Here is a 24,100-nt window from a genome sequence, read left to right on the forward strand (position 1 = left end):
GCAGTGTCATTCTGTGGCTACTAAAGCAAATAAAGTGCTGTCTTGTATGAAAAAGGGCATTGACTCAAGGGATGAGAACATAATTTTGCCCCTTTATAGGTCCCTGGTAAGGCCTCACCTTGAGTATGCGGTGCAGTTTTGGGCTCCAGTCCTTAAGAAGGATATTAATGAGCTGGAGAGAGTGCAGAGACTGCAACTAAACTGGTAAAGGGGATGGAAGGGTTAAACTATGAGGTTAGACTGTCGAGGTTGGGGTTGTTTTCTCTGGAAAAGAGGCGCTTGCGAGGGGACATGATTACTCTGTACAAGTACATTAGGGGGGATTATAGGCAGATGGGGGATGTTCTTTTTTCCCATAAAAACAATCAATGCACCAGAGGTCACCCCTTTAGATTAGAGGAACGGAGCTTCCATTTGAAGCAGCGTAGGTGGTTTTTCACGGTGAGGGCAGTGAGGTTATGGAATGCCCTTCCTAGTGATGGGGTAATGGCAGATTCTGTTAATGCCTATAAGAGGGGCCTGGATGAGTTCTTGATCAATCAGAATATCCAAGGCTATTGTGATACTAATATCTACAGTTAGTACTAGTGGTTGTATTTATAGTTTATGTATGTGAGTGTATAGATTGGTAGGTGTGCTGGGTTTACTTGGATGGGTTGAACTTGATGGACACTGGTCTTTTTTCAACCCTATGTAACTATGTAACTATAACTATGTAACTATGTAACTATGTCTGAACTTCTTCCTCAGGGACTCTCTGTATTATGTCTGAACTTCTTCCTCAGGGTCTCTCTGTATTATGTCTGAACTTCTTCCTCAGGGTCTCTCTGTATTATGTCTGAACTTCTTCCTCAGGGACTCTCTGTATTATGTCTGAACTTCTTCCTCAGGGTCTCTCTGTATTATGTCTGAACTTCTTCCTCAGGGTTTTCTGTATTATGTCTGAACTTCTACCTCAGGGACTCTCTGTATTATGTCTGAACTTCATCCTCAGGGTCTCTCTGTATTATGACTGAACTTCTACCTGAGGGACTCTCTGTATTATTGCTGAGCTTCTTCCTCAGGACTCAGTTGACTATAAAGTTAAGCTTCTTCTTTTATTAATGGCTTTCGTTTTCTTTAAAACTATTTTTTATTTGACATATTCCCATGTTAATATGATTTGGCGAGTGAATATTGAACAGGATTTTACTGAGTGACGAGCAGTGAATATTCCTAGAGATGCAAAGTTCTTTGGCTGGAAACTGATTTCTTTATGGTACAACAATAATGCAAAACTGGGCATTTTCCTATTCTGCATTCAAACAACTTCTTTCCAATCCAATCACCTGACATCTGACACCTTTTTTTAAAAATAAATATAACGTGCTCAGGCCAATCCCACAGGCACTGAAACTGAATTTAAATCTAAGGGGTGGGTTGATCTATATGGGCTATTGTGTGGGGCTCTTAGGGCTGATTTACCAAGATACCCCAATGTATTCTCATTGAGGGTGAACAGTCTGGGTGGGTGTTAGAGTACAGCGCTGGCTTCTTCTACCCCTTTATTAGGGTCACTACATACACAATAAAGCATTTCTGTCTCTTGTAAAGTTGACAAGTTGTAGGCAACGACTTCATTATTCTCTTCATCAAAACTGGGGGCAAAATCCATGACTCTAGAAATTTAACACATGAATCCAATAATGTGACCGGTTCATGTTGTGTTGAAGTTTATTGGGGACAGTATATGTATGCAGAGAATAATGGATTTAGAAATGATTAGACTCCCCAAGACGAGACCAACCTCTATATATATTGATATATTTAATAATAACTTCTCCAATGGAAATCCTTCTATGGTAGCCTCCCCTATCTTTAGCTTTCCCTACTGGTCCCCATCTATTGTGCTTTTACCCTGTTCTTCAAGTTTATTATCGTTTAATAAAAGGTTTTACACTTTATTCTGCCTTTGTCTCCATGCATTATGTGCCCTGTACTGCCCATCGGCCCAAGATACTGTGGTTTTGATTGGCTGGATCTGGAGGAGCACCGGGCCAAGGGAAAGCTTAGTGATCTATTCATCCTATCATTCAGGCACCCCCAGTAAAATAGACTGTACTTGTCCTTTAACATCCATGTGTCTATATGAACGATTCTCTACATGGGTCGGTGAGTGGGGGCAACTAGACATAGAGGGTAACAGATGCCAGTTTATTTGCCCTTATGTCCTAAAAAGGCATCTGAGAGTTATTTTCTTTAATACAAACTGTATCCTCGGCATGCAAGGTATAGTTTATAACTGATTATTACTGATGCAATTCTCCTGATTTAACATTTAGATTCTTCTTAATTAGGATTAGAAAGGATTTCATGGAACGGCCGGAGATGTTATTCTTGAGATTCTGGGTATCTTTGCAAGAGGGCTGCTACTTACTATGGGCGTCAGTTAGAACAGAGACATGTCCATCATTGGAAAAGAGATACATTCTTTTATGTTGAACTACATGGATTTACCCAGCAAAGGAAATAACACAGGGTCGGCTCGGGTATAAACCAGCAATAAAGAGACACAACCATAGCAACGTATCATTCATTAACACCATTGGAAGAGCCAAGAACACAGAGGATGGGAAAAAGAGAATAAACAGTACCATGAAAGACATCATGCATCTAATTGCGCTGTAGTGAGCCTGAAGCTGGGGGGTCCCAAATCCCACCTCCCCCCCAGCCATTTGCCTCGTGTGGTTCCACAGGGACCTGATTAGAAGAGTGATGGCAACGCAGAACATGAAGAACGGCACTGAATTTCCAGCCAAATAAATTATAATTGGGACTTACAAAGTGGTTTCCATGTTTGTGCCATTTGTGGAATTGTAGGGGAACATAGAACTGTCCATACTCCATCCAATGGGCAGGCTGCTGATGAAGGAGCTTGTCACTGATACTAATAGCAGCCACGGGATCATCTTGGAGATCCTCACTTTCACATAGAGGAAGAAGCGGTGGTTGTAGTTGGGGATCTTCATGCAGTAGAACACACACAGAACTGTCCCAAACCAGAGGCTGCAGAAGGTGATGACCATCTAAATGAACTCTAGTATCTTCTCATGCATGGACGCTGTTCCTGATAGGTCTTCTACCACCCAAACTATCAGGAGAACAAGTCTAGGTGCTTTGAGTAGCACCACACATGGTGTTCCTCACCACAACAAAAGCACTGAGAAGGAATCCAGCCACATCCTTGACCAAACATAACATTTTTACAGACATAGGTGCAGAAAACATCTCTTTTCTAGATCTCTAGAAACAAAATTGTGATGCGGCTGCTTTTTGTTTCCGTTTGTAATGATTCAGAGGCTCAGAATGATCTCTTTTCTCAGTAACAAAACCTCCCATAGTAATGAACTGGACTCTCTAAGATTTGCATGCTGTCTCCAGAGATATAGGTGGTAGATGCGCCCCCTAGTGGGTATTATACACTTAGCAGTCACCATGTTGAAATGAGAGAAAACATGGAAGTGCAGCCGGGCACTGCGGGGGCAGTTGTTATTATATTCAAACAATGGTTGTTGTTCTACTATATTTGCAGTTCCTTAGTTCTTGATTACTTTGTTTACTGATGTAATTGAATAGACAGTAATGTGTTCTTTGTCTTACTGCCCCCTAGTGGGTAAGTGGGAGGAATGGGAACTTGTGTATAGGGTGTATCCAGGGAGCAGATATTCGCCAACCTTTCACGCAATCAATGAGCCCCTAAACTGCCCCAAACTAATTAGAAACTAATTAGAAATGTGTACAGACAAAAGAGTAATATTTAATAGCAAGCAATTTGCTGATAGTGTTGCCTTTATGAAAATATCAATATTTTTATAGTGCAGAGAAAAGGACACAAGCTTATCATAGGAACAATGGAAACCATATGGAATATGGAACAAACCATATTATTATCATCATCATATTATTATTATTATCAATAAGAAGAAGAATACTAATAAACATCCCCAGCAAAATGGAGCAAAATGAGAAGAAACACTCAGCTTAGAGAATCTGCAGGAGTCAGACCAGAGATGTCCCCGGTACTGAGAAGGGGATGGAAACCTTTATTCTGAAATGAATGTTCTTATCCAGCAGAGGAAACAGCAAAGAGCCTGATTGCACTTTTATAAACCAAGTTTAAAGGTTTAACGGCTTCTGAAAAAGTGGGGGAACACAATGAGAAGGGCAACTAATACTCAACTTTCTAAATCTAGCCTACTCCAAAGAGAGGGGTCTCCATTACTGACAAGGGGATATGTTCCTCTCCTGGGGGATAAATGTACTTGTATAAGAAAGGAGAGAGCACAGGGCCCGTCGGAGCTTTCTGTTGCTCAGTATGAGAATGTGAGAGTGCAGGCTCGGGTACAAACCAGCAATAAAGAGATACAACCATAGCAACGTATCATTCATTAACACCATTGGAAGAGCCAAGAACACAGAGGATGAGAAGATAATATACAGTACCATGAAAGACATCATGCATCTAATTGCGCTGTAGTGAGCCTGAAGCTGGGGGGTCCCAAATCCAACCTCCCCCGCAGCCATTTGCCTTGTGTGGTTCCACAGGGACCTGATTAGAAGAGTGATGGCAACGCAGAACATGAAGAACGGCACTGAATTTCCAGCTACATAAATGAAGAATGGGAGGTACAAGGTGGTCTCCATGTTTGTGCCATTTGTGGAATTGTAGTGGAACATAGAACTGTCCATACTCCATCCAATGGGCAGGCTGCTGATGAAGGAGCTTGTCACCGATACTAATAGCAGCCACGGGATCATCTTGGAGATCCTCAGTTTCACATAGAGAAAGAAGCGATGGTTGTAGTTGGGGATCTTCACGCAGTAGAACGTGCACAGAACCGTCCCAAACCAGAGGCTGCAGAAGCCAAAAAAAGAAGACATTACATTCAGTATCTCTATGTGCTCATACCTATCTTCTGATAGGACATAAAGCAGCCATGTTATCAGAAGAGCAAGTCTAGAAAGCCCCAAGCTGGTCAGAATCAGGTCAATAGAGTCAAGGGGCTTCCTCTCCATCCATGAAACGGCATTGGCTACCACGATGAAAGCATTGAGAAGGATTCCCATCACAAACTCAGCCAGACACAGTATTTTCATTGCAGTCACAAATGGGGAGAACATCTTCTTCCCTATAAAATACCCTTTATTCCAACGTCTTGTAGCAAAGCCAGGGTACTGGGTCTTCTTCTCCTCAATAAGTCAGAGGTTGGTCTGGGACAATATTCATCTAAAGTCTGTATAATCAGACCACTTGTATGCAAAAAAGTCTACTCTTGGTATGATTTGCATGGATCTCACAATTTATTCAGCCCTGGTGTCCTTCCTGGTGGTTATTAAAATATTGGGTTGCAATAAAATGAGCTGGATTTATCATTAACCCCTGAGGTAGGTTGTCTGTGGGTACCCAACATGGGATGCCGGCAGAAATGTAGGTAATTTGGGGTGCAGGAGCATGTTAGTGGGTTACCGGTCATATTGCAGGTCTCATCAGTGTTGGACTGAGATGCCAGGGGCCCACCAGAGAACCTTGGATCATGGGCCCACTCTCTAAACCTGTGGGTCGGGACCCCTTTAGGGGTCGAACGACCCTTTCACAGGGGTCGCCTAAGACCATCGGAAAACACATATTTCCGGTGGTCTTAGGAACCGAGACATGGCTCCTCTATGGTTGGGGGTCACCACAACATGAGGAACTGTATTAAAGGGTCGCGCCATTAGGAAGGTTGAGAACCACTGCCCTAAACTATTATTCATCCTTTGGTCATTTAATCTCTTTATTATCCTATACTCTTTGTTTCTCTTTGTTCTCATACAGAAATAGGGAATGACTATGAAGCAGGTCACCGGGAGTTTTCCTGGTATCCCAATGGACCATTTCAACTCCAGCAAATAGAAGCAAGAGGGCCCACTGACACCTGGGCCCACCGGGAGTTTTCCTGGTATCCTGGTGGGCCAGTCCGACACTGGGTCTCATTATAATTGGCCTTCACCTTAGATGAAGAGGACAGGAGATTCAGACAGGGCCAAGGGGTCAGATTCTATAATGTAACTACGAGAAAAGGAAACACGAAGGGAACACATTTAACCTCATTATCAAACTCATTCTCGTTTAATAGTTTAGTACGAAACAAGTTGAAAGGACCAACTGCTGCTGAAAAACAGCCCCAAAAATGGGGGAGGACCATGAGAAGGTCAACTGATACTCAGCTCATTGGATCTAGTCCGGTTAGAACAGAGGGGTCCCCATTACTGACAAGGGGATATGTTCCTTTCCTTTTTAATAAATCAGAATAGGAGAGTGCGGCTCTATGCTCTCATACCCTTCTGGTAGGGCAAGGAACACCATTGTTATGAGAAGAGCAAGTCTAGAAAGCCCCAAGCTGGTCCGAATCAGGTCAAGGCGCTTTCTTTCCAACCATGAAACAGCATTGGTTGCCACGATGGAGGCATTGGGAAGGGTTCCCATCACCAACTCAGCCACAATATTTAAATCACAATCAGAAGTGAGAAGAACATCTTCTTCCCTATAAAATACCCTTGGGTCCAAAGTCTTGTGGCAAAGTGCGGTTTCTTTGTCTCATAAGGGGCAAATTTTCTAAAACTCTATCACTTCTCATATCTTTTTCATTTTCAAACTCAACTAAACACATTTCCTTGAATGTCTAACATTTAGTAAAAAAAAGGTGCAAAAACTTGAAATTTATACAGGGAACTCTGAGCATCACTCTTGTATTATAAGGGATAATGTACCCCCTACTGTAAATGATAAGGATATTAGCAGTCACTGAGGGGTTCTGTGCCCCCCATATAAAGGCACAAGGCTGCAGGCTGAGTTATACAGGGAACTCTGAGCATCACTCTTGTATTATAAGGGATAATGTACCCCCTACTGTAAATGATAAGGATATTAGCAGTCACTGAGGGGTTCTGTGCCCCCCATATAAAGGCACAAGGCTGCAGGCTGAGTTATACAGGGAACTCTGAGTATCACTCATGTATTATAAGGGATAATGTACCCCCTACTGTAAATGATAAGGATATTAGCAGTCACTGAGGGGTTCTGTGCCCATATAAAGGCACAAGGCTGCAGGCTGAGTTATACAGGGAACTCTGAGTATCACTCATGTATTATAAGGGATAATGTACCCCCTACTGTAAATAATAAGGATATTAGCAGTCACTGAGGGGTTCTGTGCCCCCCATATAAAGGCACAAGGCTGCAGGCTGAGTTATACAGGGAACTCTGAGTATCACTCATGTATTATAAGGGATAATGTACCCCCTACTGTAAATGATAAGGATATTAGCAGTCACTGAGGGGTTCTGTGCCCCCCATATAAAGGCACAAGGCTGCAGGCTGAGTTATACAGGGAACTCTGAGTATCACTCATGTATTATAAGGGGTAATGTACCCCCTACTGTAAATGATAAGGATATTAGAAGTCACTGAGGGGTTCTGTGCCCCCCATATAAAGGCACAAGGCTGCAGGCTGAGTTATACAGGGAACTCTGAGTATCACTCATGTATTATAAGGGATAATGTACCCCCTACTGTAAATGATAAGGATATTAGAAGTTATACAGGGAACTACAAATATGCTCATACTCCTACAACAAAAAACACTGATTCTAACTAATGAAACCAATAAGCAATGTTTATTAGGATATGAATTTATTACAGGTTATTTAGAGCAGAAATCTTTATAACTGAAACTGAGGAACAACACAATCCAAGGAGGACATAGGAGATGGGATTAGATAAAGTGAATGAGATAAGGCAACACAAGTTGCAAGTAGTAGACATATCCCTATACAGTTAGTGTGAGGGGACACATGGGGGAAGAAGGAAGGTTCATATCAGCAGGTAATTGCAACAGAAGAAAATGTCCCCGTTGGTTTTGAGCTAAGCTGAACCTCTCGCCATGGAAGGCACTCTACACGTACAATGGAGACACCAGTAGAGAGCCTCTCTGAGCTTCCTGCTGTACATTACCAAGATGAGAGAGTGTAGGAGCGGGTAGGCATTAGAAATAATGTTAAAGACCAATTGCAACACAGTATCATCCAACAATGGGGGTAAACATGATACAACAAATAGGGCAAAATAAATGGTAAACAGAATCAGGAAAGAGACCATGCTTTTAACTGCACTCAGATGAGCCTGAATCTGGGGGTTCCCAAAATCCACGTTGCCCCCGGCCATGTTCCTAGTGTGGCTCCACAGGGATCGGATCAGAATAGCAACTGCCACACAGAAGATAAGGAGCGGCACCGAGGATCCGGTCAGGATGAGGAAGAACTGGTTGATATTATTGACCTTCAGGATGGTCCCTCCTTGTCCGGTAGAGTTGGTAGTGTTGGTAGAGTTGGTAGCGTTGTTGATGGAGGTACTGTACACCAGCCATTTAAAGGGGAGGCTGAATAGGAGAGAACTTGCCAGGGACACCAAGAACAAGCCCAGCAGCATCTTGGAGACGTTCAGCTTGAGGAACATGAAGAACGGATGGTGACAACTACTGATCTTCACGCTGTAGAAGACGCACAGGATTGTAGCAACCCAGAGGCTCCAGAAGCTGAGGAACATGGAAACCACTGCAAATAGGACTGAATTGCTGGGGAACCAAAGGTATATGACATCCCATAATATCAGTAGGACCACTCTGGACATCCCCACGCTGGCCAGCAGGAACTCTATCATTTCTACTTTGTTATACCTCACCCACCAAATGACGGGCATGGCTACGATGAAAGCATTGAGCAGAATTCCCACCACAGTCTCAATCCAGGTAAGCGTTAATAGTGATATCTTCAGTGGAGAAGCCATTGTTGACCAGGAGAGATCCATAAATCAATGAACGTTGTATGAAATAGAAACGACTGGGGCTGATATCCTTCCTCTATAAAAAAAAAAACCGTCTGCCATGCAAATAAACAAAACCAAAACACTCGAATTTGGTACTTGGAGCAGATGCCTAGATTTGCCTAGTCGGATTTGCATGGCGTTGCTAAATAAACTGGGCCCTTCCTGTGAAATGGTCTTGGTATATCAACTGCAAAGGAACAGAATTTATTGTGTATCTACTGTAGTACAAGTACATGTAGAGCAACTGGACTTGCTGAGTAATCATTCAAGATGTTTCACTTCTCATCCGAGCAGCTTCTTCAGTTCAACTGACTGGTATGGGAAGCCCTCAGCATATGTACTCTTCCACTAATCCAATCCCAATGGCACTTTGTAACTCTTCCACTAATCCAATCCCAATGGCACTTTGTAACTCTTCCACTCATCCAATCCCAATGGCACTTTGTAACTCTTCCACTCATCCAATCCCAATGGCACTTTGTAACTCTTCCACTCATCCAATCCCAATGGCACTGTGTAACTCTTCCACTAATCCAATCCCAATGGCACTTTGTAACTCTTCAGAAAGGTGACACCTGAAACTCACAGATTAGTGGAAGAGTACATTTGCCAAGGACTTCCCATACCAGCCAGTTGAACTGAAAAGCTGCTCGGATGAGTAGTGGAACGTCTTCAATGATTACTTGGCAAGTCCATTTGCTCTACATATACTTATACTAGATAAACCATGACCTGGGCGAATGAAAACCTTCATAATTGGAGTTTATTGAGATCATAAAGTGTATGGCGCCTAAATTGGTAGAGGCCTGCTGAAGAGCTATGGAAACGACCCTCAAATAGTCAACCATACAACATCAATGAAACCTCCAGAGGGATTGGGCCGCCATTTTGCTACACACTACATAAGGAGTGAAGGCCAATTTATATTAATATACTCGAGCCTATTGTTTGCTGGCTACTATTTTATATATTTACGGCAGAAAGATATTTGTTTCTATGTCTCTTATTCTATATCTAGTATAAGTAAATCTAGAGCAACTGGACCTGCTGAGTAATCATTGAAGACGTTTCACTTTTCATCCCAGCAGCTTCTTCAGTTCAACTGACTGGTATGGGAAGCCCTCAGCGTATGAACTTTTCCATCAATCCATTCCCAATGGCACTTTGTAACTCTTCAGAGAGGTGACACTTGAAACTCATAGTGGGAGGAGTTTATATGCCAAGGACTCCCCATACCAGTCAGTTGAACTGAAGAAGCTGCTCGGATGAGTAGTGAAACGTCTTCAATGATTACCAAACAAGTCCAGTTGCTTTAGATTTACTTATACTAGATAAACCATGACCTAGGTGAATGAAAACCTTCATAGTTGGAATTTATTGAGATTATTAAGTGTATGGCGCCTAAATTGGTGGAGGCCTGCTGAAGAGCTATGGAAACGACCCACAAATAGTCAACCATACAACATCCAAAAACCTTGTGGATGATAATAGAACTTTAACAGAGGGAAACCCTTGAGTATATTTAATCTCATATGGCAATTTCATTACCTTCGTAGCTGCTTCATATTAGCCTGGCCAAGAAGCGGTGGTGGCTCCATTTAAAGTTATGGGTGGCTTTCCCCCTATTGATCCCAAGGTGGCTGAGGTGAATCAGACCTTGTTCCGGCATTGTGCAGATGTTAGTGGCTTGCTGCCGTGGGTTTGTTTCCTTAGTGCCACTTATTTGACTTAACTCACAGCAATAATGCAGGTGGATTGGGCCGCCATTTTGCTACACAGTACATACAAGGAGTGAAGGCCAATTTATATTAATATACTCAAGCCTATTGTTTGCTGGCTACTTTTTTATATATATATACGGCAGAGAGATATTTGTTTCTATGTATCCTATTAGTTGGTGTCTGGAATAATAAGTTGGCCCGCCATTTTGTATTTGCTAGCACAACTCTCTAACTCTAATGAGTGGATGAGATCTCCCAGTGACAGACTTTAGGGGGAGAACAACAACATTAAGTACAGAGCCCTGCAGGACCCCCCACATTAAGTACAGAGCCCTGCAGGACCCCCCACATTAAGTACAGAGCCCTGCAGGACCCCCCACATTAAGTACAGAGCCCTGCAGGACCCCCCACATTAAGTACAGAGCCCTGCAGGACCCCCCACATTAGGTACAGAGCCCTGCAGGACCCCCCACATTAAGTACAGAGCCCTGCAGGACCCCCCACATTAGGTACAGAGCCCTGCAGGACCCCCCACATTAAGTACAGAGCCCTGCAGGACCCCCCACATTAGGTACAGAGCCCTGCAGGACCCCCCACATTAAGTACAGAGCCCTGCAGGACCCCCCACATTAGGTACAGAGCCCTGCAGGACCCCCCACATTAGGTACAGAGCCCTGCAGGACCCCCCACATTAGGTACAGAGCCCTGCAGGACCCCCCACATTAAGTACAGAGCCCTGCAGGACCCCCCACATTAAGTACAGAGCCCTGCAGGACCCCCCACATTAAGTACAGAGCCCTGCAGGATCCCCCACATTAAGTACAGAGCCCTGCAGGACCCCCCACATTAGGTACAGAGCCCTGCAGGACCCCCCACATTAAGTACAGAGCCCTGCAGGACCCCCCACATTAAGTACAGAGCCCTGCAGGACCCCCCACATTAAGTACAGAGCCCTGCAGGACCCCCCACATTAGGTACAGAGCCCTCCAGGACCCCCCACATTAAGTACAGAGCCCTGCAGGACCCCCCACATTAAGTACAGAGCCCTGCAGGACCCCCCACATTAGGTACAGAGCCCTGCAGGACCCCCCACATTAAGTACAGAGCCCTGCAGGACCCCCCACATTAAGTACAGAGCCCTGCAGGACCCCCCACATTAAGTACAGAGCCCTGCAGGACCCCCCACATTAGGTACAGAGCCCTGCAGGACCCCCACATTAAGTACAGAGCCCTGCAGGACCCCCCACATTAAGTACAGAGCCCTGCAGGACCCCCCACATTAAGTACAGAGCCCTGCAGGACCCCCCACATTAAGTACAGAGCCCTGCAGGACCCCCCACATTAAGTACAGAGCCCTGCAGGACCCCCCACATTAAGTACAGAGCCCTGCAGGACCCCCCACATTAGGTACAGAGCTCTGCAGGACCCCCCACATTAAGTACAGAGCCCTGCAGGACCCCCCACATTAAGTACCGAGCCCTGCAGGACCCCCCACATTAAGTACCGAGCCCTGCAGGACCCCCCACATTAAGTACAGAGCCCTGCAGGACCCCCCACATTAAGTACAGAGCCTTGCAGGACCCCCCACATTAAGTACAGAGCCTTGCAGGACCCCCCACATTAAGTACAGAGCCCTGCAGGACCCCCCACATTAAGTACAGAGCCCTGCAGGACCCCCCACATTAAGTACCGAGCCCTGCAGGACCCCCCACATTAAGTACCGAGCCCTGCAGGACCCCCCACATTAAGTACAGAGCCCTGCAGGACCCCCCACATTAAGTACCGAGCCCTGCAGGACCCCCCACATTAAGTACAGAGCCCTGCAGGTCCCCCCACATTAAGTACAGTATCATTCATAACTCAGCACAAAGCAGTCTCAGTAGAGCGCACAGGTTGAATGAGAGACAGAGGGCCAACACACTATGGGGGTCTGGAAAGTAAGTAATATGGGAAAACACCGTATGTTGTAGGATTTGGGGGGTATGTGGCAGAAGGGAGGGGAGTAACCACATTAGGGAGACAGGCCACGTATGGTGTTTATTACAGACAGGCTCGGCACAGACCCGTTTGAATGGAGAGGAGAAAGTTCCAGAATCCAGAGAAGAGTTGGGTCTTGGTCTGAATGGGCCCCTGACAGGTATCCTGCCTGCACCCCCTTATCTGACAGGACTCCTGCCTGCACCCCCTTATCTGACAGGACTCCTGCCTGCGCCCCCTTATCTGACAGGACTCCTGCCTGCGCCCCCTTATCTGACAGGACTCCTGCCTGCGCCCCCTTATCTGACAGGACTCCTGCCTGCACCCCCTTATCTGACAGGACTCCTGCCTGCGCCCCCTTATCTGACAGGACTCCTGCCTGCACCCCCTTATCTGACAGGACTCCTGCCTGCGCCCCCTTATCTGACAGGACTCCTGCCTGCACCCCCTTATCTGACAGGACTCCTGCCTGCGCCCCCTTATCTGACAGGACTCCTGCCTGCGCCCCCTTATCTGACAGGACTCCTGCCTGCGCCCCCTTATCTGACAGGACTCCTGCCTGCACCCCCTTATCTGACAGGACTCCTGCCTGCACCCCCTTATCTGACAGGACTCCTGCCTGCACCCCCTTATCTGACAGGACTCCTGCCTGCACCCCCTTATCTGACAGGACTCCTGCCTGCACCCCCTTATCTGACAGGACTCCTGCCTGCACCCCCTTATCTGACAGGACTCCTGCCTGCACCCCCTTATCTGACAGGACTCCTGCCTGCACCCCCTTATCGGACAGGACTCCTGCCTGCGCCCCCATATATTCCCATGAAGAGAATAGGGCAGCAGTGTTTGGGCTCGGGCCGGGGTACAGTTGGATAAATGACATTGGTGATTACCCTACAGGTAATGGTGTTTCTATGGCTCTTGGATCAATTGGAGAAGTAGGGGGTCAAGGTTCAAAGACCTATTGGGGGCCTCTGGGGGGGGGGGCAGCCAGTTGGGGGTGTGGGGGTTTCATTCCTATAACTAATCTGTTAGTGTGTAAAACACAATGTGCAGTGATTTGTATTCATTCTGTGGGATCCCAGGCAGAAATAGTGACCCCCTCAGCGTAACTGGGCCTTTAATTCTCTCCCTTTCCCATTATTACTCCCCATATACAGTAAGTGCAACCCCCGCGCTGCTTTTCCCTCTCCCATTATTACTCCCCATATACAGTAAGTGCAACCCCCGCGCTGCTTTCCCCTCTCCCATTATTACTCCCCATATACAGTAAGTGCAACCCCCGCGCTGCTTTCCCCTCTCCCATTATTACTCCCCATATACAGTAAGTGCAACCCCCGCGCTGCTTTCCCCTCTCCCATTATTACTCCCCATATACAGTAAGTGCAACCCCCGCGCTGCTTTCCCCTCTCCCATTATTACTCCCCATATACAGTAAGTGCAACCCCCCGCGCTGCTTTCCCCTCTCCCATTATTATTCCCCATATACAGTAAGTGCAACCCCCGCGCTGCTTTCCCCTCTCCCATTATTATTCCCCATATACAGTAAGTGCAACCCCCCGCGCTGCTTTCCCCTCTCCCATTATTATTCCCCATATACAGTAAGTGCAACCCCCCGCGCTGCTTTCCCCTCTCCCATTATTACTCCCCATATACAGTAAGTGCAACCCCTGCGCTGCTTTCCCCTCTCCCATTATTACTCCCCATATACAGTAAGTGCAACCCCTGCGCCCCCATATATTCCCATGAAGAGAATAGGGCAGCAGTGTTTGGGCTCGGGCCGGGGTACAGTTGGATAAATGACATTGGTGATTACCCTACAGGTAATGGTGTTTCTATGGCTCTTGGATCAATTGGAGAAGTAGGGGGTCAAGGTTCAAAGACCTATTGGGGGCCTCTGGGGGGGGGGCAGCCAGTTGGGGGTGTGGGGGTTTCATTCCTATAACTAATCTGTTAGTGTGTAAAACACAATGTGCAGTGATTTGTATTCATTCTGTGGGATCCCAGGCAGAAATAGTGACCCCCTCAGCATAACTGGGCCTTTAATTCTCTCCCTTTCCTATTATTCCCCATATACAGTAAGTGCAACCCCCGCGCTGCTTTCCCCTCTCCCATTATTACTCCCCACATACAGTAAGTGCAACCCCCGCTGCTTTCCCCTCTCCCATTATTACTCCCCACATACAGTAAGTGCAACCCCCGGGCTGCTTTCCCCTCTCCCATTATTACTCCCCATATACAGTAAGTGCAACCCCCGCGCTGCTTTCCCCTCTCCCATTATTACTCCCCATATACAGTAAGTGCAACCCCCGCGCTGCTTTCCCCTCTCCCATTATTACTCCCCACATACAGTAAGTGCAACCCCCGGGCTGCTTTCCCCTCTCCCATTATTACTCCCCATATACAGTAAGTGCAACCCCCGCGCTGCTTTCCCCTCTCCCATTATTACTCCCCATATACAGTAAGTGCAACCCCCGCGCTGCTTTCCCCTCTCCCATTATTACTCCCCATATACAGTAAGTGCAACCCCCGCGCTGCTTTCCCCTCTCCCATTATTACTCCCCATATACAGTAAGTGCAACCCCCGCGCTGCTTTCCCCTCTCCCATTATTACTCCCCATATACAGTAAGTGCAACCCCCGCGCTGCTTTCCCCTCTCCCATTATTACTCCCCATATACAGTAAGTGCAACCCCCGCGCTGCTTTCCCCTCTCCCATTATTACTCCCCATATACAGTAAGTGCAACCCCCCGCGCTGCTTTCCCCTCTCCCATTATTACTCCCCATATACAGTAAGTGCAACCCCCGCGCTGCTTTCCCCTCTCCCATTATTACTCCCCATATACAGTAAGTGCAACCCCCGCGCTGCTTTCCCCTCTCCCATTATTACTCCCCATATACAGTAAGTGCAACCCCCGCGCTGCTTTCCCCTCTCCCATTATTACTCCCCATATACAGTAAGTGCAACCCCCGCGCTGCTTTCCCCCCAGTTACAGGAGCTCAGTAATAATATTGGCTAATTGCCCTCAAAGTGACAGATCTTGGAATAATCAAGGGAAATAATCACTGAGCCATAAAGCAAAGAAAATATGTTTCCTACTGAGCGGCCGACCATCTGTCACAATACTGCCCCCTAGCGCCTCTGTCAGGTTATACACATGTATATATATATATATATATATATATATATATATCTACTGTATATATACACACACACACACACACATATATATCTCTATATACACACACACACACACACACACACTATATATATGTATACACACACACACACACACACACACATATATATATCTATACACACACACACACACACACACATATATATCTATACACACACACACACATATATATCTATACACACACACACACTATATGGGTAGGACATTACTTGAGATCTATAGGAGATATGGGGAATGGTCACACACACACATAAATAACTCAACCAATGAGTTTATTTCCAGATAATTAGTTCCATAATATAAACAACACATTACATGGAGGAACCCTCCCCACTATACAACACTACAATGCAGAAATGTTTCCAAAGCTACAGCTAAATGGCACAAATCCACAACAATTATTGTGTGTTTTAAAAACAAATCATTAGGGTTGAGGAGACTGCCTCATACAGATATAAATAGACAAAAGGGATTCTGGGAGTGAATTCCAAACAAGCTCCCAGAAAATCTCATTTACATGGGTTTATCCTATAGGCTAAAGCTCCCCCACTGGGTTTAAAGCACAAGCCGGGATAATAGCTGATCAGATTCCCAACTACAGACCGGTTTTGCCCTTCTTGGGGCTCATCAGTGTAGCGCAGGGTTTTCTGATCAGCTTTTGTTTATTTATATCTGTATAAGGCAGTCTCCCCAACCCTAATGATTTGTTTGTGAATCCACACGGTGACTCTCCCTAAGCTGTTCAGAAAACCCTGCGCTACACTGATGAGCCTCAAGAAGGGCGAAACCGGTCTGTAGTTGGGAATCTGACCAGCTATTATTCCAGCTTCAGCTTCAAACCCAGTGGGTGAGCTTTAGCCTATAGGATAATCCCATGGAGATGAGATTTTCCTGGAGCTTGTTTGGAATTCACTCCCAGAATTCCTTGTGTTTGTTTGTGTGTTTCAAAATAGTCTTTATTATTCTTCATCCAAAAATAAACAATGAATTATTCCAGTTAGAGTTACCTATAGGGTGAACTCACCTAGAAAAATAAGAGGCCCCGGCGCATAAGCCTTAATACCTTCAGCCTTCAAACCAAACCACCTCATAATGAGACTGGGCCGGCACAGAACTGGACCAAAAACAAACAAACAATGTGGGGCAGTTAAAACTTGTTTTATTTTATTTAAAGAAAAAGCATCTCAAGCATAAACAGCCTGACGCGTTTTGTGCCAAAAAGGGCAGAAAAAGATTGAGACTGAGAAGAACTTTAGATCTTGCACAACCTTTACATGGCGGTTCCGTTACAACAGGTTCCATATAAAGGAACAAGGCAGGGAGTAGAAAATATCAAATGCTACTTTTTCATGGTCTCATTGGAGAGGAGAATTATTTCTGGGGGTCACACTTACAGCACCCCACGCAGTACCTGCTCAAAGTTGACAGAGAGGTAGGTGGTGATGGGAGCTATGAGAGCTGAGAAGGTGTTGATTGAAGTCAGATTCAACTCGACTCACCATGATGAATACTGGGGGTCAGACAGACCAGATATCAGTTGGGTAGTACTGTCCCACACAGTCCGTTGGCCACCTTAAAGTTCAGAGGAGAAACACAATCCAAGGAGGACATAGGAGATCCCCATTGGTTTTGAGCTAAGCTGAACCTCTCTCCGTGGAAGGGACTCTACACGTACAATGGAGACACCAGTAGAGAGCCTCTCTGAGCTTCCTGCTGTACATTACCAAGATGAGAGAGTGTAGGAGTGGGTAGGCACTACAAATAATGTTAAAGACCAACTGCAACACATTTTGGTCCAACAGTGGGGGTAAAGACATAACAATGACTATTACAAAATAAATGGTAAACAGAACCAAGAAAGAGACCATGCTTTTAACTGCACTCAGATGAGCCTGAATCTGGGGGTTCCCAAAATCCACGTTGCCCTCGGCCATGTTCCTAGTGTGCCTCCACAGGGATCGGATCAGAATAGCAACCGCCACACAGAATATGAAGAGTGGCAACGAGGATCCAATCAGGATGAGAAAGTACTGGTTGATAACATTGACCTCCAGGATGGTCCCTCCCTGTCCAGTAGAGTTGGTAGTGTTGGTAGAGTTGGTAGCGTTGTTGATGGAGGTACTGTACACCAGCCATTTAAAGGGGAGGCTGAATAGGAGAGAACTTGCCAGGGACACCAAGAACAAGCCCAGCAGCATCTTGGAGACGTTCAGCTTGAGGAACATGAAGAACGGATGGTGACAACTACTGATCTTCACGCTGTAGAAGACGCACAGGATTGTAGCAACCCAGAGGCTCCAGAAGCTGAGGAACATGGAGACCACTCCAAATAGGATAGAACTGCTGGGTACCAATGGGTTTACGACCTCCCATAATATCAGTAGGACCACTCTGGACATCCCCACACTGGCCAGCAGGAACTCTATCATTTCTACTTTGTTATATCTCGCCCACCAAATGACGGGCATGGCTACGATGAAAGCATTGAGCAGAATTCCCACCGCAGTCACAATCCAGATAAGAGTTAATAGAAATATCTCCAGCGGGGAAGCCATTGTTGACCAGGAGAGACCCTTAAATCAATGAACGTTGTATGAAATATAAACGACTGGGGCTCATATCCTCCACCCCCTCTTCTACATGTGAACACGAACTAAACCAACAAACCCATTTGCTACTTACAGTAGATACCGATTTCCCGAGTAGGACTTGCAAGGTGTTGCTAAAGAAACTGTTCCCTTGTTTTATGAGCTGTGAAATGGGCAATCTATTGTGATTACTTTGTGTAAATCATGTTGCCGCATTATTGTGGGTCTCTATTTACATGCTTATCAGCGGCAGACACTTTGCAGGCTGGCTCCCATGGTGCAAGTACACAAATACAGTCAGGTGGTACCAGTTGGGTCGGATACCTGGAGAAGGGCTGCTGTATAGTTGTCTGGACTTGAACTCTGGGTGGTGGGTTATTTGGTGTAAGAACTCCCCCCTGGTCCACTGGAGGGGTTTTGAGCACATGTTTTTGGCCCTGTTACCCTACTGACTCTCTTATCAACTGCTCCTCACTTACCCCAGTGGCTGGTAATTGCCTCTGGTCATTTTTATAGGAAAAGAACCCCCCAATCTGCCTATAATCCCCTCTAATGTACTTGTACAGAGTAATCATGTCCCCTCGCAAGCGCCTCTTTTCCAGAGAAAACAACCCCAACCTCGACAGTCTAACCCCATAGTTTAACCCTTCCATCCCCTTTACCAGTTTAGTTGCAGTCTCTGCACTCTCTCCAGCTCATTAATATCCTTCTTAAGGACTGGAGCCCAAAACTCAGTGTAACTGCCCCCCATACTCAAGGTGAGGCCTTACCAGGGACCTATAAAGGGGCAAAATTATGTTCTCATCCCTTAAGTCAATGCCCTTTTTATACAAGACAGCACTTTATTTGCTTTAGTAGCCACAGAATGACACTGCCTGGAATTAGACAACTTGTTATCAACAAAACCCCCAGGTCCTTCTCCATGAAGGATCCCTCCTTGATACCGAGTCCCATGTTCCTGACTTTCTTGCTTCCCGAGTTCCTTGGTTTCTGAGTTTTGAGCAAGTTCCTTCCCGTTCTTCTTTCTTGGTCTCCTGCTTTTCCCCCCCTGGGCTGTTATACAGACTTCTGTTGTTGGCTGCCATGCCCTGATCTTCCACCTAGAGCCGTCTTTCTTCTTTTGCCTCTTCCCACCTTCGCTTGTACTTTGATGACGCTGACTGTGGCCTGAGACCTTGACCATGACTCCCATATCTGTATTGTTACTGTTACTGTAGCAAATTGACCAGTACAGTTGTACTGTAGGCTCAGAGAGGCTCTCTACTGGTGTCTCCATTGTACGTGTAGAGTCCCTTCCATGGGGAGAGGTTCAGTTTAGCGCAAAAACAATGGGGATCGCCTATGTCCTCCTTGGATTGTGTTTCTCCTCTGAACTTTAAGGTGGCCAATGGACTGTGTCGGACAGTACTACCCAACTGATATCTGGTCTGTCTGACCCCCCGTATTCATCATGGTGAATCGAGTTGAATCTGGCTTCAATCAGCACCTTCCTGGCTCTCATAGCTCCCATCACGCCCTACCTCTCTGCCAACTTTGGGGGGTACTGCGTGGGGTGCTATATGTGTGACCCCTGGGAATGAATTGGTTTCAACTATGTCTTCTCTTGGTCTCTTCAGTACTTCTAAATGACAAATCTTAGAATAAACAAATAATCACTGGGGCAAAAAGTGAACAGTCTGGTCCTGCGAGTGACCCCCTGTCACAATACTGCCCCCTAGCTAATCTCTGCTTTTTATCCATACATATACATATTTATTATACATTGCATCTCGTGAGATTTAGGGATTGGGTGTGAGACACAAGTAAATAAAGGGTAATTATCGTCCAATACATGGTGCAGGGCAAGGGCAAGATTCCCATTCTGCTCCATTAGAAAAACACTATGATCCGTCGTATGGAATGAGCCCAGGTCATATCTGGGACTCAGTTGTCTCTTCTGTACAAGGAAGTATAGGGCTGCAGTTCTGATTTACTCAAGTTCATGGGTAAATACACCTTCTTAGTCTCCCAATGCGATTGAGTAGTGTATATTGGGTTTCAATTAGGGATGCACCAAACCCACTTTTTTGGGTGCGGCTGAACCCCTGAACCGAATCCGAACCCTTTCCAAATGCTAATTTAGATTCGGATTTGGTTCGGCCGGGACCGTGGATTTGGCCAAAACCGAATCCTTCAAAAAAGCCTGGATCCGGCCCAAATCCCTGAACCGAATTCGGTGCATCTCTAGTTTCTATATATTTATATTATACACAACAATAAACAATCTATACTGTTGCTGGTGTTTAGTCCTATTGGGGAGAAAGGAATTGGGATTGGGGGGTATAAGGAAGGGCTGGGATTAGTCGTTTGGGTTGTTGGGGGGCAGGGCCCCGGGGCCACTGGTTGGGGATCACCGGATTAGAGGGACCTATTATTTGATCCCAACAATTACCTTCGCCGATTCCCTTATATACATTAAACATGGAACCCAAATTTATTTTTATATAACCACATCCAAACCCATTATAAAGGCATTTAAAAACACCAGCTGTCAATCATATATTGCCTGCCCCGCCTCCATTCTTTAGGCATAGAGGCGGGGCAAACAATAACTTAAACTTTACATTCAGCACTCACTTCCCCCCCCCCCCCCCTGTCTGTGTAACCAGTGCATGGGCATTAGGCCCCCCCATTCTGGCACATACACAAGATTTTGGGGTGATACAAAGCACCACCTTAATAACAGGGTCCCAAAATGGCGCCGGCCTGCTGGCTGTGATTGTGTAAATCCAAGACTGAGGGAAACAAGATTTATATTATTTATATAGTGTAAGTGAAGTTTATTTTGCTTGACAAACACAATAGAAAAGAATTTGGAATTATTTCTTGGGGTGACAGGTCCCCTTTAAATTGATATTTACAATATTTACTACACTGGGATATACATCATTGTTTTCTATTTCACCCAGTTTCAAGGGGAAATTAATCCCATCATTGTTTTCTATTTCCCCGTTGCAAGGGGAAGTTAATCCCATCATTGTTTTCTATTTCACATGTTTTCAAGGGGAAGTTAATCCAATCATTATTTTTTTATTTCAAGGGGAAGTTAATCATATAGTTTTCTATTTCACACATGTTCAAGGGGAAGTTCATCCCATCATTGTTTTCTATTTCACCCAGTTTCAAGGGGAAGTTAATATTGTTATTGTTTTCTATTTTACCCAGTTTCATGTGAAACCAATACACACAGAACCAATGCTCGTAAAATGGCCGCTGGAGCACTTCCTGTTTGGTCAAAATCAAGAGGATTCATGGAAATGAACGGCCATTTGAAAGGAAAGGATATTGTGATTTTCTGACAATAAACTCAATATTAGAATTTTGGATTCTGATACGTTTTGGTTACTGATATTAATAAAGGAATGTTAGTGCAGCTCTTAGAATTCAAGAGGTAAGAAACCAGTGAGAAGGATTTTATATTATAGGTTTATTACATATATACTCTGCACACTAGAAATGGAAAAATGGAAATACCAACCTCCTCTATTAGTTATAATTATTAGTTATAAGTTGGTGCATTTCAATATAGAAACAGAATCCTTGTAGATAATAAACTTGGCTGTAGCAAGCAATGCCAGGCAGCAGCTGCAAGGGCAAACAGGGTATTGAGCTGTATTAAAAGGGGTATAGATTCACGGGAGGAGGGGGTTATTCTTCCCCTTTACAGAGCGCTGGTAAGGCCCCATCTAGAATATGCTGTTCAGTTTTGGTCTCCAGTGCTCAAACGGGACATTATTGAGTTAGAGAGGGTCCAGAGAAGGGCAACTAAGCTGGTAAAGGGTATGGGAAGTCTCAGTTATGGGGAAAGGCTGGCCAAGTTGGGTCTGTTTACACTGGGGAAGGGGCGCTTAAGAGGTGACATGATAACTATAATGCTTTATTTACCAGTAGGTCCTTCCAACGGAAGAAGAAGGGAGGTTCAGTTTAAATATTCAGAAAGGGTTTGTTACAGTGAGAGCTGTGAGGTTGTGGGAATTCCCTCCCCGAATCAGTCGTGCTGGCTGATACATTATATAACTTTATATAGGGGCTGGATGGATTCTTAGCAAGTGAGGGAATACAGGGTTATGGGAGATAACTCTTAGTGCCAGTTGATCCAGGGACTGGTCTGGTTGCCATCTTGGATTCCCCTGCGGCAAATTAGAGAGGCTTCAGATGGGGTTTTTGCCTTCCTCTGGATCAACTGGCAGTTAGGCAGGTTATATATAGGCATTATGGTTGAACGTGATGGACGTACGCCTTTTTTCTACCCAACTTACTTTGTTACTATGTTACTATGTATTCATAAAGCCGAGTCCTGTAGCCCGACAAAATCAAATTAATCTGCACTCTGGGTTTGGTTGTCTTGAGTTTCTCTCTTTTCCCAACTCATGGCCCCACGGATCGTCGCTACGCAGGCCTTCCTCAGCCGACTGTTGGAATAAATCAAGACCAGAGAATGGGCAGTGGGGTAGAAACAGCAAATAACAAAGCAGAATAAGAGCCAAGGTGTTTCAAGCTGCCCATATAAGCCAAGAGTATCCGTTACGTAATACACAGCATACAGTAACAGGGACACGGCCAGTTTCATTAATACTCCCACGTGAGCGTCCACACTCCGACTCCGGAAACTTGTTCCGCTGCTTCTCATCTGTCGGACGTGTCTCCATAGAGAGTTCAGCAAAAGCAAAGCCGCCAGGCAGTATAATGTGAATGGCAGTGCGACCGCCATAAAGTATATAACAAATTGAACCCCAAGGGTGGTGGCTGCATTCCCATCGGCCCCAGTGCTGTTCCGCTGCTGTATAATTCCTGTAGAATTGCTCGGAGACAGGCCAAAACCATACGCAATATACCAGTCCAGGAGACTGAAAGTCAGAGCAGTCAGCAGAATGGCCACAATCATCCATGTCCCAAGCCTGGAGATATTGCGCTTCACATAGACGAATAAGGAGTTGGAATAGTTTGCGACTGTCACACAGTAGATGGCACAGAGGAAGGAAGCAAACCACAGGCTGGAGGTATGGAAAAACACAAAGAGAGCCCAAGAAATACTGGTTACGACTTCAGGTTTATGGATCGCATGAAAGGACTGTGGTAAATAGAACAAAAAGAGAGACCCATGCAAGAAGAGTCTGGTGAAGCCCAGGCACATAAGGGTGGTATCACCAACATGGAGGCTCCGGTTCCTTATCCATTCCAGGCAAAAGGTCCCCACAATGACCCCATTTACTGCAGCCCCCAAGAAGAACTGAGTCACTGCTATGATCTCCACAGCCAGAACAAGATCCATTCTCCTAGGGATGGACTGTCCTTCCCAGAACATGAAATTCTAGCAGATCCGTCGCAGGCAGCGGGGAGGGAACCCAGTCAATCTGAGTGCCCAGCCGGCGGTGCCGGGGTTGTTATACGGAGCCATATGCAAAGTGTATTCACTAAGCTGCCCCGGGGCAATGCAAATCTCTCAGCAGCAAAAACATCCCTGGTTCTGTAGGTGCAACATGTCGCCTCGGGTTTCCGAAGGACACAATCACTTCTTGCTGAACCCAGAGAAAACATTAGTCAAAAACTATAACTATACGGCAATGGCGCAGGTTCATATAGTCACAGCCCCCAGTACGAGGAGGTGCTCCCACCTCACCCTGAATTCTAAAGCCACAAACGACTTGGAGAGATAGAAGGACTTGGGGCACACTA

At 45.6% G+C, this 24,100-nt stretch overlaps 5 protein-coding genes across 5 annotated transcripts; all 5 read right to left on the reverse strand.

Moving 5' to 3' along the window:
• Positions 1-2,492: 2,492 nt before the first annotated feature.
• LOC100494870 (taste receptor type 2 member 119-like) lies at positions 2,493-3,128 on the reverse strand. The gene is given in 1 exon segment (XM_012954856.2): positions 2,493-3,128. A coding segment is annotated over 1 exon segment (573 nt). The 5' UTR covers positions 3,066-3,128.
• Positions 3,129-4,257: 1,129 nt separating this feature from the next.
• On the reverse strand, positions 4,258-5,160 carry tas2r7 (taste 2 receptor member 7). Its single transcript, NM_001171994.1, is given in 1 exon segment — positions 4,258-5,160. A coding segment is annotated over 1 exon segment (903 nt).
• A 2,782-nt stretch (positions 5,161-7,942) lies between these two features.
• On the reverse strand, positions 7,943-8,863 carry t2r2 (bitter taste receptor 2). The gene is given in 1 exon segment (NM_001171938.1): positions 7,943-8,863. A coding segment is annotated over 1 exon segment (921 nt).
• Positions 8,864-17,431: 8,568 nt separating this feature from the next.
• On the reverse strand, positions 17,432-18,352 carry t2r10 (bitter taste receptor 10). Its single transcript, NM_001172002.1, is given in 1 exon segment — positions 17,432-18,352. A coding segment is annotated over 1 exon segment (921 nt).
• A 4,390-nt stretch (positions 18,353-22,742) lies between these two features.
• LOC116411045 (taste receptor type 2 member 1-like) lies at positions 22,743-23,696 on the reverse strand. Its single transcript, XM_031902817.1, has one exon. It carries the CDS (start codon positions 23,694-23,696, stop codon positions 22,743-22,745), a length of 954 nt encoding a protein of 317 aa, XP_031758677.1.
• Between the last annotated feature and the right edge of the window lie 404 nt (positions 23,697-24,100).

This window comes from Xenopus tropicalis, chromosome 5 (genome assembly GCF_000004195.4).
Source record: "Xenopus tropicalis strain Nigerian chromosome 5, UCB_Xtro_10.0, whole genome shotgun sequence".
Classification (NCBI taxonomy): Eukaryota; Metazoa; Chordata; class Amphibia; order Anura; family Pipidae; genus Xenopus; species Xenopus tropicalis.

Bases quoted from the DNA above. Each gene is read 5' to 3' on its own strand.
- LOC116411045 (XM_031902817.1), bottom strand. From the start codon at position 23,696: ATGGATCTTGTTCTGGCTGTGGAGATCATAGCAGTGACTCAGTTCTTC.